The following is a 17,164-nucleotide window of genomic DNA, read 5'->3' as shown; positions in this document are numbered from 1 at the left end:
AACTAAAAGCACAAAAACTGCTTTGCACTCAGTTTGCAATTTTGTAACACACACTTTGCAAAACTGTAGGCACAATTCACTGCACAACACTCAATTACCAAATTTCCAACACACTCCTAGCAAAAGTATACACATGTATGGCTATCATTAACACTAACTTGCCAACTGTCTGGCACACTTTCACATGTGAAAACTTTTTTAGATAATTAGTTCACTTTGCAATCAGCCTAAGCACTATAATACAGGTAAGCTGTGTGTGCAGAGTACAATGGAGGGAGCAGAAAGAGTGAGAAGTAGAGGAGGCCGAGGAAGAGGACGTGGAGGTGAAGAAGTAGGATGAAGAGGACGACAAGGACAAGGAGGAGCAAGAGGAAGACGAGGAGGGAGAGGAAGATGAGGAGGGGGGAGAGGAAGGGTAGGAAGAGTAAGAAATAGAATTGCTGATGACATCAGAGCTACAATAGTGGACCATGTAATCAACCGTGGAATGACCCTGAGGGTAGCTGGCCAACGGGTCCAGCCTAACTCGAGCCGCTACACTGTAGCAAGCATCATAAGGACATTTTGAAATGAGAATCGGTGAGTACAGTCACTTCGCACAAAGATTTGTAGCACTGCCATATGCCAATGAGAAACACACCAATACCATTGATGTAAAAATACTGAAATTGTTACTTTACAGAATTACTAGATGACCAGATGCTGGGGCAGAGGAAGCATGTTCACTGCAGACCAAGTAACCCATATAGTCATTATAGCGATTGCAAATAATCCTATACTTGGAAATAAACACTTGTGTTTGTTTTGATGTGTTTGAATAAACAGCAGTACTTGAAGTTTGGATCCCTCTATGCTTATGGATCTATGACAGAAGTATGAGCTCAAACTGACATAGCCTACCTTGTGCACAGAGAAAGCAAAAGCCAGATGTGTTTTGTATTCATACCATCAGTGTGCAGTTGGCGCATTGTGTGCTTAGTAGATGATGGCTTGTGTGTACTGTTTGATACGGAAACACCATTTTTACGAAGGTGTGAAGAGTTAATCTAGCTGTGTTTGCTTTTGCAAGAGAACTACAATGTTTTGATTATTGGGTGACAGGTTTTCTTATTTGTGTGAAGAGTTTTGCAAAATTAGCCAATAGTTACAAAAAATGTGCTTAAGCAATCAGAAAAAACTGTAAGCAATCAGAAAAAACTGTAACAGTATTTTGTCTCTATCTCCATTCTGCAATTCATCTCATGTAAACAATAACGTGGCCACAGCGTGACGTGAAAAAGACTCATACCTTTGACGTTGTGTGACGAACTCTGTATTCCTCGTCCACACGTAAACGCAAAAAAGGAGTTTTAAAAATCTCAGTTTTCGGTGATTTGAAACGTCGTTTACGTGGACGAAACAGCTGCGTTTTCAAAAATACCCGTGTAGGTGCGGACGTAGCGTAAAAGAGTTAGTAGTTTATTTTATTACAACCTTTAATTTATTGCAGTTTACTTGTATTTGTTTAATTGTTTACTAAATGTTTGAGGTGTGAAATAAACCGCAATGGAGCAAAATATGGGCGTGTGTGGTTGTGCGTGTGCGTGCGCAGGCGCGCGGAGGGGGGAGGGGGGGTGCGAGCATTTTTCTTGTAAAACAAAGGGGGGCCCAGCAAAAAAAGTTTGGGAACCACTGATATAGGGGGTGCTTGGCTGGCTGTAGCTCAGGAGGGAGGTCCAAAAGTTACCACACTAATCACAACTTTTCCAAAATTAAAAATGTATAATGTACTTTTTTCTATGTGAGTGCCTTCTATCTAACATTCACACACATATTCATACTTCGCTGGATGCATCAGAGAGCAACTTGGGGTTAGTATCTTTTTTTAAGGGTGTTAAGCCGAGTCTCCCATTCAGTGATCCTGGCCTCCAGAGCTGCAAACAGGCTACAGTTATTACAAGTATCGTTATTACTAAATGAGCCCAAAGAGTAACTGTAGACTAGAAAAATTTGCATTTCCTGCGAAAATGCAGTGTGGATGCTTTAAAGCTGAAGCTGTATGCAAAAAGTAGCTGAAAAAGCTGAAAAGTTGCAGAAATTGTAAAAACTTTGCAGAAGCAAAGGAACTTTGCTAAAATGGAATAACTTAGCAGAACTGCAATATCTTAGAGGAAACATAATACTTGGCAGAAATACAATAGCAGAGCAGAACTTAGCAGAAATATTGTAACTTACCAGAAACATGATAACTTCTCAAAAATACAAGAATTTAGGAGAAATAGTATAAGATAACAGAAAGAATATATTTAGACAAAAATACTTAAGCATTACAGAAACACTATGATTTAGAAAAATAGTACAACATAGCAGAAATATTGTGATTTACCAGAGACACTGTGATGAACTATGAATATTGTAATTTTGAATTAATACTATGCTTTAGCACAAATACTATCATTTGACAGAAATACTATGTTTCAGCACAAATATTATAAAAACCAGAAATACTATAATTTAGCAGAAATACTATATTAAGCACAAATCCTATTAAAAGCAGAAATAGTATGATTTAGCACAATAGTAATAAGTTAAACAGAAAAATTGGAAAAGCAAAATGGACAGCTGAAAAAATGCTGAACATGCTGAGGGTCCCTAAAATATACTTGTTAAATGAAAAAAATTGGCAAAAAAAAAATATAACAGCCACACAATCACAAATATGGACACATATGGAAACACACATGCACAGAGAGAGACACACACAAGATCCAATTCAGTCAACCAGTCTAAATATATTGAATTTGAATCTTACAATGAGATCATCCCATAAAAAGGCTTCCTCTCTCTCTCTCTCTCTCTCTCTCTCTCTCTCTCTCTCTCTCTCTCTCTCACACACACACACACACACACACACACACACACACACACACACACACACACACACAGAGAAGTAAGTTTCTAGCTCAGTCAAGCAGCCATGGAGCTGCTGAATTTGAATCCACCAATCAGAGAGCCTGTGCACTTTTTCCCGCCAAAACAGGTGCACGCAGCACAGAGAGACACAGGATTTTTGCAGTCTATTTCTCATAATGACGACTCCCCTCAAACAAATGACCATAATTTCCTAACCGTAGGGGCTAGAACGGTCATTCTTACACCGTTTTGTTCAGAAGACATGGGGGAATCTTAAAGTGTTGACAATTTATCATTAAAATATGAATTATTAAAGATAATTGACTTCTAATGCACCATAACTGAGTAGAGCAAAGCAAAAACTGCCTTGACTTGCCCTCAAACAACGCTTTCTAACTCTAAATCTATTTGGAGTATCAATATCATTCTTTCACCGTAAGAGACAGCAGGCTTTGGTGAACAATCATGGAAATTTTCAGGTCTCTGTGGAAATCCATTAAAAAGATATGACGAGAGAAAAAAGTGGTTCATTTCCAGAGTTTGAAATCTGAAGAAATCTGAGCGAAGGACGAATTTCCTACCCTCAAACAAGTCTAACTCATTTCAGAACGGTAATAGGTGAGAAAATAATTCTTGAATTGTGAGCGTCAGGAGTGTCTGAAGATATACTGGGACAAGCCTTATGTCTTAACTTTGCTTCGTTAAGGAGATATGACGATTCGAATATGCCTCTCATTACAGAAATCAAGCGGTGATTTTGAACAAGCTCTCCATTGACTTTCTATGGAGAGTTTTGTGACTTTGTGTTGGTCTGAGGAGATTTGCCAAAATTCTATAAATCCCACAACAATGATAGTGACATTTTCGGAAACCCAGCAAAAATACCTACGTTTTGATATATAATTTGTGGAAGTTGAGTGAAGATTGAGCAAGTAGCAAGAAGTTGTTCGGACATGAAGAGAAGACTGCAAAACCTTCAGTGGCAGACTGGAAGCCAAGTGCATAGCAACCATAACAACGCATGTATTTTGTGAAAAATCACAATTTTGCAACTGAAAACTTTAAGAGGCATAAAGGTAAAACGGTAAAAGATTTGAAAAAGCTGAATCATACCTGAATAGCCCAATAATTTGAGAACATTTTAAAGTTTGAATGGTTGTTCTACGTGAAAATATGAGGAAGTAGTTAAGTTTCAGAAACAAGCAAATTTTAGCAGAATTGCAGAAGTTTCCCATTCATTTCAATGGGACAAATTAAGCTTAATATTTTAAAAAGTATAATAGTGAAAAATACCAAAAGACATAGCAGGAATTAGCAGAAATAGCAGAATATTTTAAAATTTGAACGGTGAAAATCGGCTGAAAATTGTGGAAGTAGTTAAGTGCCAAAAAGTGTACGGAAGTCCCAAGAGGAACTCAATATTGTGGATGCTTAAAGCATCCACACAATAAAGAGAAACAGGAACTCTATAGTGTGGATGCTTAAAGCATCCACACAATAAAGTATAAAGAATAAAGAGAAACAGGAACTCAATAGTGTGGATGCTTAAAGCATCCACACAATAACTGTCATTAGGCACTTACAGAAACATCGGCAACAACGAAACCCTACGTAAGTCACAAAAACAGGTAAATCTCGCTGCTTTCGGAGGCACGAAGATTAAGTCCACAGGCACAGTTACTCTCAAGTGCAAGCTAGCTGGACAGTTACCTACAATTCCAAGTTGTAAAACACGATGTGCAATCCATCATCGGATTAAAGGACAGCGTGCAAATGAAACTGGTTAGTTTCAGCAAGGAAGTCTACCATGTTGACACAGATCAGGATGAGACACCTGCACAGAAAGTTTTTTACGAATACACAGACCTGTTCAAAGATGAAGTCGGTGGCTTACCTGTAACCTACTCAATGAAACTCACTCCAAACGTGCCACCTGTCGTCAACCCTCCAAGACGCGTTCCTGTTCCCATGCAGTAAAGGTTAAAGAGGAACTCCAAAGAATGCAGGCCGTGGGAGTAACTGAACCAGTGGAGGAACCCACAGAATGGGTATCCAACATGGTCGCAACACACAAAAAGAATACCGATGATGTTCATATGTGCATTGATCCAAGGGATCTGAACAAGGCACTAATGCAACCTCACCATCCCATCCGAACTGTGGAGGAAGTAGCTGCTCAGATGTCTGGAGCAACCATCTTCTCAGTTCTGGATGCAAAGAGCTCCTTCTGGCAAATCAAACTAGATCCTGCCTCATCTCTTCTCACTACATTTGCAACACCTTTTGGCAGATTCACATTCTTGAGAATGCCCTTTGGTATCAACACCGCCTCTCACACGAGTGTCCTCAGGCAGCCTCTGAATGCTAGACACTCGGAGACCTGTGTCTCTGAGTGGGAGACCAGAGATCACATTAACATGTGTATTAACAAACATGCCACGTTGGCCCAGTTTATTTTTCTTATCATTTTCTGTTGTTCAGTTCATTTGCTGTCATGGATAAAAAGTCTTTTTTCAGTCCATTAACACCAAAGCAGGTGGTGAGATTACAAACACAGAGAGGACATGACAAGATTGGAGTTGTAAGTAAGGTATGTGCTGAACCTCGCTCTTATGTCGTTGAGTCGGATGGAAAGGAAGACAGGCGCAACAGACAACATCTTCTGCCTGTGAGCGAGCCTCAACCGGAAAAGCTCGGATGAAACTGAACCCGATAAAGCACAACCCAACAAACATGAAACGATTCAAGTTCAACTCGCCCCACCACAACTTGGCACAAAATAGTCTGAACAAGTGATCAAGGACAGAAAAACGCAGGGTAAAATGAACACACCTAAAAAATGCCAAGTATGCTCTGATGACAACATACCGAACCAGATCTGGTAGAGTGTCTAAACCAAATAGTAAATACCTGGATTAAAAGCACACTGATGCTGTATTTCCTGTTTTGAAATGTGTTTTCTCTCATGTTATGTTGTTGCATATTTGTTGCATTTAAGACAATGATTAATGATTAATCATCCATGATTAAGACTGATTATTATAAGCAAACCTACAGTAACTAAACATCTGACACACTGAGCAGGAAAGTGCAGGAGGGACAGGTGAAGAGGCCGTGCTGCTAGAGAGCTAAGCTAAGCTAGGTGAATCCCTAAAGACGCAGTGAGTGAATACTGTGAATATAATTAGCGGGCGAATCAACAGAGAGTGTGCTTTGGAGAAAGCATGTGAAGATTACACTATGAAATTGGATGTTATCTATATTTTATCAGTTTTTTTTAAAATTCATTGTACATAGATAATCTACAAAAAACACCACTGTGCACTGTAACAGGAAGTTACAGTGCACAGTGAGAGCCAACACCAAGTGAGCAATGTGAAACATCATGTTGCTCAATATTTTGGAAACTGATTGGCCAGGTTTTAATGACTTGTGCTCACGACAGATGATGTGAGTCCTCGCCTGATGTTGACTCTGGGGAGGACGAGCTGGTGAAACGAGGGCTACTGGTAGATATCCTTGTCTCCAGAGTCTAAGGAAAACACGTCTTTTGACTTCATATGGGTTGTACCAATTTGTCACAGTTCCATCTGACTTGCTATAGGAACCCCCGGCACACTTCAGCGTCTCATGGACCAGGTGCTGCAGGCCCATGCTGTATGTAGCGTCAGCAGTGACTCTTTGGCGGTGCATTTGGCCACAGTGCTGGAGTCAATGAAACAGGTGGGGCTCGCAGCCAGTCTTAAGAAATGTGCGGCTGGATGGAGGGAGTTACAGTGTTTGGGGAGGCATCCCAAGACCAAAAAACAGCTAGTAAGGTAGTAAGGTTCCTGGGACTTGCTGGTTATTACTGCTGGTTCATGCCAGTCTTTGCAGAGCTGACCGACTCTTGACCAACTTCACCTGAAAGTGTGCCCCAGATCTGGTCCCCTGCAAGACACCTCTAACTTTACCCTCACCTTCATCCTAAAGCTTCGCGCTGAGGGCCGTTTTCTCCCAGCAGGTAAGACGGCTCCCCAGCCTAAGTGGGAGAGGGAGTGTATGTGGCAGTGGGGTGTGGTTTGTGGCTCAGCTGCAAGGGAGGAGTAGTCCAGTGAGTTCACAGGCAGGTGTGAGCAAGGAATGCGTTCATCTATTTAGTACGCTTGGACCAGAGCTGCAGGACTGAGCTAGTTGACTAAAGGAGTGTCTGTGGTGTTTTGAGTACACTGAGTACAAATCCCAGAATCAGAGAAACCCATTGTTACTGCCCATAATGTGTCCGGGTGGCTGTTTTTTGTTCCGCCTGTCTGTGTCTTTAAGAGTCTCTGCAGGTCCCTGATTGGAGAAGCTGACGGCTGCTGATTGGTCCCCTTATCATGGTAAATGGTAAATGGACTGATTCTTATATAGTGCTTTTCTATTCTCCCGGAGTTCTCAGAGCACTCTATACAACATGCCACATTCACACCCACTCATACAAGCACTTCTAAACACAAGTGCAAACTAATCTACACTCACACGCATTCACACTGAACGCATCGGAGGGCAACTTGGGGTTAGCATCTTGCCTAAGGATATTTGACACGTAGACTGGGGAAGCCAAGGATCGAACCACCGACCTTCCAATCAGTAGCTGATCTGCTCTACCACTTGAGCCACAGCCAGTCGTCCCGGGACAGCAACTGACAGCAGCGTCAGAGCCATCCTTGGCCTCCAGACCCTGTGTTACTCGTGTGTGTGTTCCTGAGGATTGCTGAGCTTCTGTATATAGTGTGTAGTTTAGAGTCACGTGTAAATAGTCACTGAAGCTGAAGGGTGAGCTGCCTTCTTATTTTCTGTCTCATTTTCTCCTGTTTATTCAGGTCGGGGTAGCATTTGTCTTTGGTTTGCTCTTTTTATCACGTAGGGTTTAGGTAGCACCTCCTTGACTGGTTTTGTTTGTTATTTTGGCCTTTGTTCACCCCGGAGTCACGCTGCAGTTTAGCCACAGTAAACCAGTTTCACATCTGAATCGGCTGTGGTATGGTTTTGGGGACCAGGGCGGGGTCACTCTTCTTTTAACATATGCTACGTTCCTGTACCCCTAGACAGTGGCGTAACGCCCATAAAACCATTTTATTCAACACTGGTTGTGTGATGTGGTTCTGTGTAGGATTTTGTATTGAATGAGTTTAAAATGTTTTTGGTTTTTTTGTCATTGAGAATTTGTCCAAAAATCAGGTTTCAAAGATAGTGGAAGGTCTTTGTCCCATTTGGGGATGAGTACAGATATTGAGTTTGTGACTGAAAGTAGTGAATATAATTTTGAGAGAATAGTACATTTTTCTTGTCTTGTCCAAATCTTTGAAACAAATTCGTATCTGACATGAGTTTATTATCTTAAAAGAGGTGTGTGATTCCTTCTTGCGCCCATGCTGTAAAGTAAAGAATTGCTCTGTTGACCTGAAAGTCTGAGTGGTGCCACTTTGGAGAAAACCTGCTGGATTCTATTTGGGAGTTTGTGATTTCAAGGGTTGTTCATCAGGCTGGTGAGGTGGAGAAGATGAATGGGTTTTTTAAGCAGCAGTGGCATTTAATTAAAGCTGTAATCAAGGAACGTTCTGAAAGTTTATCGTTACCGTCTGCTTGTTCTAATTCTATCCAAGAGTTTTGTGCTACCTTTGGGTAAATCCAACTGATAATATGCTGTATCTACATATGCTTTTTAATAATATTTTTGATTCCAATGAGCTCTATTCAGTCATGGTTGATTTCACTGGGAAACAGTTCATTCATGATGCTCTTTTTCATTCATGGTCCTTGCTTTTAACCAGTTCTTTTTGCTGGAAATGTTCAAATGTAGCGATGACGGGACGTGAGACCGTGAGACAGTGTAAGCAGTAGAATGACATGTTGTTAACAGTTTTCAGGATAATCTGGTGCATTTTGGGGATTCCTGAGAAAATCAAGGTGTCTCAGTCTCAGTGCTCTTGTTTGTATGCGGAGGACAGTTTTCTTCTCAGTTTACAGATTTGCCCTCTGAGCTATTATTGCTGACACAGATAATCTGAGCTTCCAGTTGCCCTTTGGGAGTTTTTAAAAACATGCAAATAGAAGATTAACTAGTTTAACTTTGGGAAACGCTGGATGACACCCTATCTTGTGGAGCCACGGCACATATTTCACATTAGAAAAATCACACGACACACCACCAGACAAAAATGTCACAAAAAGCATATTGATCCTTTTTCCCTGCGCACCAGGTATAGTGGAATTAACTCAGTTTGTCCCCAGTATAACTTTTTTGCTTTCTTCTGACCCCTACTCATACTGGGCCTTCATCTGGGTCAGAGTTTTCTCCAGGACCAGGTCAGACTGACTACCTTTTCTCTTCAAATATTTATCCATTGCTGTTAAACACTGTTCTCTCACTCACAGCATGATTATTATGAAATTCCTTCTTCTTCTTCTGTTTTACTGGCAGTTGGCAACCCATTTAATTAGAGCAGGTAGATGCACTGCCCTCTAGTGGAAGAGAATGTAATTGTTCTGCCCGTTACTCATGCTGATTGCTTGGAGTACTAATCAGGTGGAGCTAGATAATCTTACACAGCACACCTATGTGCTGCATCACAGTGCTCTGATCTAACAGCCCCGTGCTGCAATTTGGATTTCTCTGGCACTGAGAATCTCACATTCTCACAGTGTATTGTGTGATCTCAGCCTAAGAACAATCAAATAGCCGTTTTCAAGTTATAAGGCTTTGTTGTTAATTTTCAATCAATAAATCATGAAGTTAACCTTGAAGAGCTTGGTGGATGTAAGCCAGATTTAATGAATTGTTAACATTACCCCAATCTTCTACCACTCTAAACATTTTGAGCGATCATGTTTGTAGACAGAATGCCATGCACGCACGAACACACACAAACACTTCCAAATACAGTGGGGGTGGTACCCACAGCTGATGACCTGATCAAACTTACCAACAGCTGATGAACAAACTACGACTACTGTGAGATGGTAAACCAAACCAATAAGTTGGACACTAACTGGAAGGTTGGTTGTAAAAACATGACCTCCTGGGCAGAGGTGAAAAGTCCAAGTCCTCATGTTGCAAACTGAGACATGAGCGCTGGTAAAAATCTTCACTTTCTATCATATTTGTATTTGGTTTCTTTTGAATGGAGATTTTCCTTTTTGCAACAAGTGTTCAAAATAAAACTTTATGTCTGTCATGGTCCCTGTGTGTGCCCGGCCAGCCCTGCAAGACTACATGTGTTTTTGTTTTAGTTTAAATCTCTGTTCCCCTCCCTCCTGCTCCTGCATCACTCGGGCTCCTGCCTTTGACATACTCACCTGCCGCTAATCACTCACCTGTTGCTCATCACTGTTTCTGGACACTACTAAAGGCAGCAGCTCAGAGCCTCTCGTGGCTGGAATATTGAACACGTTAGTGAGAAACCCGGCTTATAGATTCGACCCGCTGCTGCTAGCCTGACAACGTCTATACTGTGTGAAAACATGCAGACCTATGGGGGCTTGTGTCTGCGTGTGCGTATCATATGGATACACACATTTGGTATATGTATGCCAAATGTTGATCATGACCTGGTTCTTGTCCTTCAGTGATGCGTTTGCAGCTGCAGTTCAGCTCTTTGCTCATGTACTCAGCTCCCTTTTCCTCTTCCTCACTGGCCCCTTTGCCTATCCACAGAAAGCCCTGCCCATCAGGGGTCCTCAGAAAGAAGGCATCATTAGAGTTTAGGCTGGCGGCACTGGCATCAACCTAAAACAGACAAGAAGTTCAGCATCTTTGCATAAACACATCATTACTTTACTAACGACAATCAGGAAATGGTTTACCTCAGCAATCCTGGTGATGGTGCCCAGGTTCCGTCTGACTTGGAAGAGTCGCGTAGGAGGTGGAGGAGGATGATCGCCCAGGCGGGATGTGCCGCTCTTATACACAATGAGGGGTTTAGATTTAAAAAGACTGAGCAGATGTGGGGGTTCTTTACCCTGAGGCACTCTGACCTGAAACCATATGAAGCAAACTGGTTTTTAACATACCAGTTAAAGAAAGTTGAAGACAATTATTTTTCACAGGACAATTTAAAGTGTTTCTGGTCGACTCGCCCGTTTTCTGTCTGTGTGTGTGTGCATGTGTAGGTCTGCTTATGTGCTTCAGGGGCGGAGCTTGCCTGGCTTCCTGCTCCTTTGGTATCACATCTGTGATCCATTGCTGATTATGGACCTGATTCCATTATGAATGATCTACACTCTAGTGTCAAAAGTATTTGCTCGTCTGCCATCACACGAATATCAAATTGAGTGATTTCTTAATCCAGAGGGTTTAATATGACCCAGCCAACAGTCTGGGAAGGCTTTCAACAAGCTTTCCACAAATGTGCATAAAAGAAGGGCCATTACGTTAGCTCCTGTCTGTATTGGGTTAGGGTCAGGTACATGGTATACACTCTTAGCATGTTTCAATGAATCACTGCACCAACTTCCTATTTTCTAGCAAAATATAAAGAAATGAGGAGTGGCTCAAGATTTTGCACAGTACTGTGCATTTAGAATAATTAACAAAGCAATCAGTACAAGTGCTTCTCATATTTATTTGACACTGGTGTTGTACCTGAACCGCATTCCCTCCCAGTGAACGATCCAGCTCTACGGTCAGGAACGCTGAGGCAGTTAGCTCATCCACAGAGCAGCTGGCTCCCTGCCTGCAGGAGACAGTAATAGTAATCAATAGTAGTCAAGTTACAGTAAATCTAGAAAGTGAACCAATCTATATTCTTAAAATAAAAATGCATAAAATAACTTTGTCACCAGCTCATTGTTATGGATTTCCAGTGGGAACCTTTTTACTTTGGTTCACTCAGTCCATTCTCCCACTTTGATTTAGTAAAATGTGAAAAAATTGAAAATAATCAGAAAAAACTACCAAACAAATAGACAAACATTCATGTTCATGTAGCTGTGATTCACTGTGATTCACTGTATTAGGAGTCTTAGCTGTCCATAGGGTGTTCTGTGATGGGAGCTTCCTCAGCTCTATGAGAAAAACTTTCAGTTACCCTCATTTTGTAATAAAGATTCTGTATTATGGATGATGCATTATCATCCACAGTTAGGACTAGTCATTTGAATTTAAAATTTGAGCCCTGTTTAATCCAGAATTGAATTCAAAATCCTGCTCCTCACATACAAGGTCTTAAATAATTGTCATGGTTAGCAGGGCAAACCGTGTGGAATTATTAAAGGACCCAAGATGCAGGCACTACTGATGTGAAGGAGCTTTATTTATGGTGAGTGAACATACAACAAAGACGAGGGTGGCGAAAGCAGAACTGAGAAAACCTAAACTGGGAAAACAAGCAAAAACCAAACATGAAACGGAGAAACAGGGAGATGCAGAAAGACACCGGGAGCTAACGAGACAGGAGGCAAGTAAAACTGAACACGCTCACATCAGACACGAACCTTCAAAGTAAAACAGGAAACTCAAAACACACACGAAGACAGAGACTCAGAGACGCGGGCTCTACACAGAGACCTGACTACACTAGAGGGGATACACAGGCAGGGCTGACACAGATCAGAGGGAGCACAGAATTAACACCAAACCAAATAACAAAGCCTAAAAACTAGAACTCAGGAAGTTCTACAAAACTAGGGAGCTAGAAATACTAGGACAGAAACCAAAACACAAACAGTCATAATTCATAATAAAATCAAAAGTAAAAGTACAAAAACCAAAAATAACTGAGTCACCGACCTGTGACAATAATCAGGCCCCATCTTATCTTAATGTATTAATTAATCAACAATATTCAACATATGGACACCACGGCGCCAGCTGCTCAGGCCCAAGGCTGGAGCCCACCAAAACAACTCCTTGATAACGACTGTGTGATGACTATTCTTCCCATCCCATGCAAGGCCACCTGGGTTGGCTGGCAGACTGTTTACTTAGCCTGATGGGGCGAAGGACACTGTCTCAGCTGAACTCTGGACACGCACACACACACACACTTACACTGATAAGCACGCACTCATCCCCCTCCCTTTCCAAACGCCTTCGATGCTTGTTTCCTGCGGGGGAAGACAGACGCCGGGTCTGCGCGCCGCGCTGGAATGGTATAGGACGTATAGGACGTATAGGACGACTGCTGTGGTCCTTCGGATTACCCCCCATCCCCCTATCCACCCCTGTGGCTAGTCACGTGCTCTAATGTTGTGATGTGGACATTAATGTGCTCTCTGTGCAGAGGAGTTTTTTTTGTTTCCTGTTCTCATGCTGTCCTCCCATAGGTGCCCAGCGTGAGAAGAGGTCTCTTTTTTTCCTCTTGTACTTTTTCCCATTGTTGTGTAATTTTTCAGTGTTTTCTCTGCAACGCTGACGATCTCCGACTGTATTCCCATGTGATGTCTTTGTTGTGTGTGTAAGTCGGGGGGGGGGGGGGGGGGGGTCCTATTCCTCTGCGGGGCAACCTGCATATGGCCAATAAAGCATTCATTCAATTCAATTCAATTCAATTCAATTCAATGACCTTGTAGTACCATATCACCCTATTAGAGCACTTCGCTCTCGCTCTGCAGGCCTACTTGTTGTTCCTAGAGTATTTAAAAGTAGAATGGGAGGCAGAGCCTTCAGTTTTCAGGCCCCTCTTCTGTGGAACCAGCTTCCAGTTTGGATTCAGGAGACAGACACTATCTCTACTTTCAAGATTAGGCTTCAAACTTTCCTTTTTACTAAAGCATATAGTTAGAGCTGGACCAGGTGATCCTGAATCCTCCCTTAGTTATGCTGCAATAGACATAGGCTGCCGGGGGATTCCCATCATGCACTGGCTGTTTCTTCTTCTCTGACGTCTTATCATTCACTGTTTGTGTTTATACACTACTTTGCATTTGATCATTAGTTATTATTAATCTCTGTCTCTCTTCCACAGCATGTTTCTTGTCCTCTCTTCTTCCCCTCACCTCCAACCAATCACAGCAGATGGCCCCGCCCCTCCCTGAGCCTGGTTCTGCCGGAGGTTTCTTCCTGTTAAAAGGGAGTTTTTCCTTCCCACTGTCGCCAAAGTGCTTGCTCATAGGGGGTCATATGATTGTTGGGTTTTTCTCTGTATGTATTATTGTAGGGTCTACCTTTCAGTATAAAGCACCAGAAGGTGACTGTTGTTGGGTTTTGGCGCTGTATAAATAAAATTGAATTGAATACTAGGTTTTTGTAATTTTTTAAAAGTCTACTAACAATATTTACATAGATACCACTCTCCTTTTTAAGAAAAACAATAACAAAAACCTGTATTCTGATTAAAAAGACAGAAATCACATAGAGAATCTCATATTTCAAAATGTTACTGATGTAGCACTTGGTAAAGTGTAAAGCTAAAATATGTCCAAAACATTGCATAAATCTGTTGGTATTTGTGTTATTCAACTATATGTTTGGATTTTTGGCTGCTACATGTTTTTCCACCAGTAGGGGGCAGTCACGAAAAAAGAAAAACTATGTTCGAAAAAGGAAAAGAAGAAGAGTGTATTTTTGGGCTCTGTATGTGAAAGCCACGGTTCTGAAGTACCCAAATAAACTCGGTTCTGCTGTTTACACCAAGTTGTCCTGGAGTGGTGTAACACTGAGTATCAGACAAAGGTTTCTCAGAAGAACATTCTCCAAGCTTTGGAACCGCCGACATGGCTCCAATAGCTTGGAGAATGTTTTCTGATATGCAAAATAAAATGAACATTTTTTCCCCAAACATTCTCCACTTCTTTGACCTTCTGGATGAGGTTTCCTCACTTAACACTGAACGCTTGTCCTTTTGCAATATGCCAGCGTTGAGTTCTTTTTCCCACGTTGCCTTCCTGTATCACCATGAATCCTTTATTCATTATATTTTGATCCATCAGCCTGATCTGTTTTTCAAATCATTCTTGTAGTATTCTTCTTGTAGGCATAACTCAGGATGTCAATTAGTATGTCAACTTCCCTTAATTCTCCCGTTTCAGTTTTTTTTTGATACAGTAATCCCTTACTTGTAATTACCTTGTAAATCCCCTTTGTAATTCTGCAAACCTTCTAAAAGGTCCAGTCAGTGTACAAACTGTTGTGATACCCTTGTCTCACAATTTTTTATGCTCAATCATCCAAGTATGGAAATCCCAAAAAGTTGATTCTGCTCACCTGGATGTAGCGTTTTCAGTGGGAGAAATGTTTTGTCACTCATCCAGGTGACTTCTACAGTCTCAGCTGACTGCAGACTACAGGTGCAAGTTTCAGTCATTATGCAAATGTACTGTTTATATGGTTGGGGAACCTGCAATCACCTAAGACCAAAGAAGACACTTGAATGAGTGACTGAACGCTACGTCCAGATGAACAGATTCAACTTTAGGGCTCAGATTGGTATTTTAATGTCTCCCTCCAAAATATGCTCCCCCAGATTTTATTCCATTGATTGATTTCATTATCACTTTCCTGAAGATGTTTTATTCCCTTGGTCTAATAATGATGTTGGAATTCGATTTTGGATTCTTTGTCCTTTCATCTTGCTTGGTAATGAGAATAGCATACAGAGACTGTTCTCATTCCCGACGCGTAACATACCGCCACGTCCCGAGGCGCTCCATAGGAATGCGAAAGGTAACCTTCCACGTCCCTGTGATACACGCCGGATTGTGGATGGAATCCAATAGGATGATGCTCCCTAACCTAAACCACAACCTTAATCGTGTTAGATAGTGTTTTCCAATCACAATAAATGATTCAGTCCAAAAGGTTCTCATCTTTCCTCCTGTTTCCGAAAGCGTAACATACAGACGATTTGTCGATTTTGTAATATGTTACGTTTTGGGATGAGAACGTGTTGGCATACATATACAGTGAGCAGAGCATAATATGAAGTCTTGATCTGGTCAGTTAGTGGACGGGGCTGCTCAGTTTCAGCTGCTTCAGTGTTAAATACAGAGATAACAGTGAGACTCCACCCCCCTCATATTTTCTGAAAGCAGGGAAATAGCATGGTGTCAAAAGGGCCAGTGACCATGTGGAGTGTGCCCTAAAGGTCGACTAGTCCTGGGGGTGCACCACTTTTTACCAGCATCAGCAGTGACAGGACATTTGGTGGTGAGAATCAGAGCATGTGTATTGGATGCAAAGTAGCTCAGTTTCTGAACTCATACCAGGTGTAGATTATCTGCCCCTTCCTGTAAGTGTACAGGATGATGTAGCAGTCTCCACCGTAGAACTGACCATAGTTCTTAGGATCAACAGGGACCCTACCACTGCTCTCCACCCTCCAGATCTATAAAATGAGAAAAATAAGAATAGTTATTTCTCTAGTAACACCATAATAATTTTCAACAAAAACTGATTTGCTGTTGCAATAGGTCAACTCATCTTCCCTCAAAGCAGTGTTCCTAGTATCATGTGCCAACATGAATCATGTCACCTACAGCCAAATAGCTCCAGAATCAAAGCAAATTAATTTTACTTTATATAGCACTTTTAAAAACAACAATCAGATAAAATTTAAAAAGAAAGTAAAATTAAGGATAAGAAAATAATAAAATAATGACAGACCTGACTGGCCTTAAAAGCCAAGGAGTAAAAATGGGCCTTTAGACGAGTTTTAAAAGTATCCAGTGTTGGAGAGGATCTGATATGTAAAGGCAGTTTAGTCCACAGTTTCAGAGCAGTCACAGCAAAAGTCCGATCTCCTCTGTGTTTTAATCTAGACCTAGGGACAACTAGAAGCTCCTGCGAGACCTCAAAGATCTCACTGGAGTGTACCAATTTAGAAGGTAAGACAAGTGCTGAGAAGCCATCTCAGTGATAAGAATAAGACCCATGCTATCAATACATACAGATTACCAGGCATCAGATACTCAGGTGGAATAATAAACTGGCCACACAAGGACATCAATGCCACCAATGTCAAGACATGAAAGCTCCTTATAGTACATGGAGGTCTCCACCTAAAGTTCACTGAGGCTCAAAGAGCAACAGCAGTTTCAGAGCCACAGTCTGAAGCACACCTATAGCCCCTCGTGCTTCTGTTTTCTTCTCTCCTTCTTTCTGATGATTGCCACCACTACCACAACTGCTGTCTTCTTCTCCGTGTTAACTAGTTGGCTGCCCAGGCCGATCTCAAATCTCCCGTTTTTAAGTAAGATCATTGAAAAAGCAGTTTCTCAACAGCTCAGTTACTTCTTAAAACAGAATAATTGCTACGATGCCTTCCAGTCAGGTTTTAGACAGAACCACAGCACTGAAACCGCTCTGACCAAA

At 41.6% G+C, this 17,164-nt stretch overlaps 1 protein-coding gene across 1 annotated transcript in view; it reads right to left on the bottom strand.

The window, feature by feature from the left end:
- The window catches only part of scin (scinderin), a 41,213-nt gene that overhangs the window by 6,633 nt on the left and 17,416 nt on the right, over nucleotides 1-17,164 (bottom strand). Inside the window, exons 9-12 of the mRNA XM_085446713.1 lie at nucleotides 16,057-16,178; nucleotides 11,498-11,588; nucleotides 10,720-10,890; nucleotides 10,465-10,642 (exon numbers count right to left, since the gene is read on the bottom strand). Of these exons, the coding sequence (XP_085302839.1) occupies nucleotides 10,465-10,642; nucleotides 10,720-10,890; nucleotides 11,498-11,588; nucleotides 16,057-16,178 (562 nt within the window). The remainder of the gene's footprint in view (nucleotides 1-10,464; nucleotides 10,643-10,719; nucleotides 10,891-11,497; nucleotides 11,589-16,056; nucleotides 16,179-17,164) is intronic.

Source organism: Copadichromis virginalis, linkage group LG22 (genome assembly GCF_057382275.1).
Source record: "Copadichromis virginalis isolate Kocher_CV1m ecotype Utaka linkage group LG22, C_Virginalis_male_GT1.1, whole genome shotgun sequence".
NCBI classification, from domain to species: Eukaryota; Metazoa; Chordata; class Actinopteri; order Cichliformes; family Cichlidae; genus Copadichromis; species Copadichromis virginalis.
Note: the sequence above shows the minus strand (reverse complement) of the source record. Positions and strands in the feature narration are given on the sequence as shown.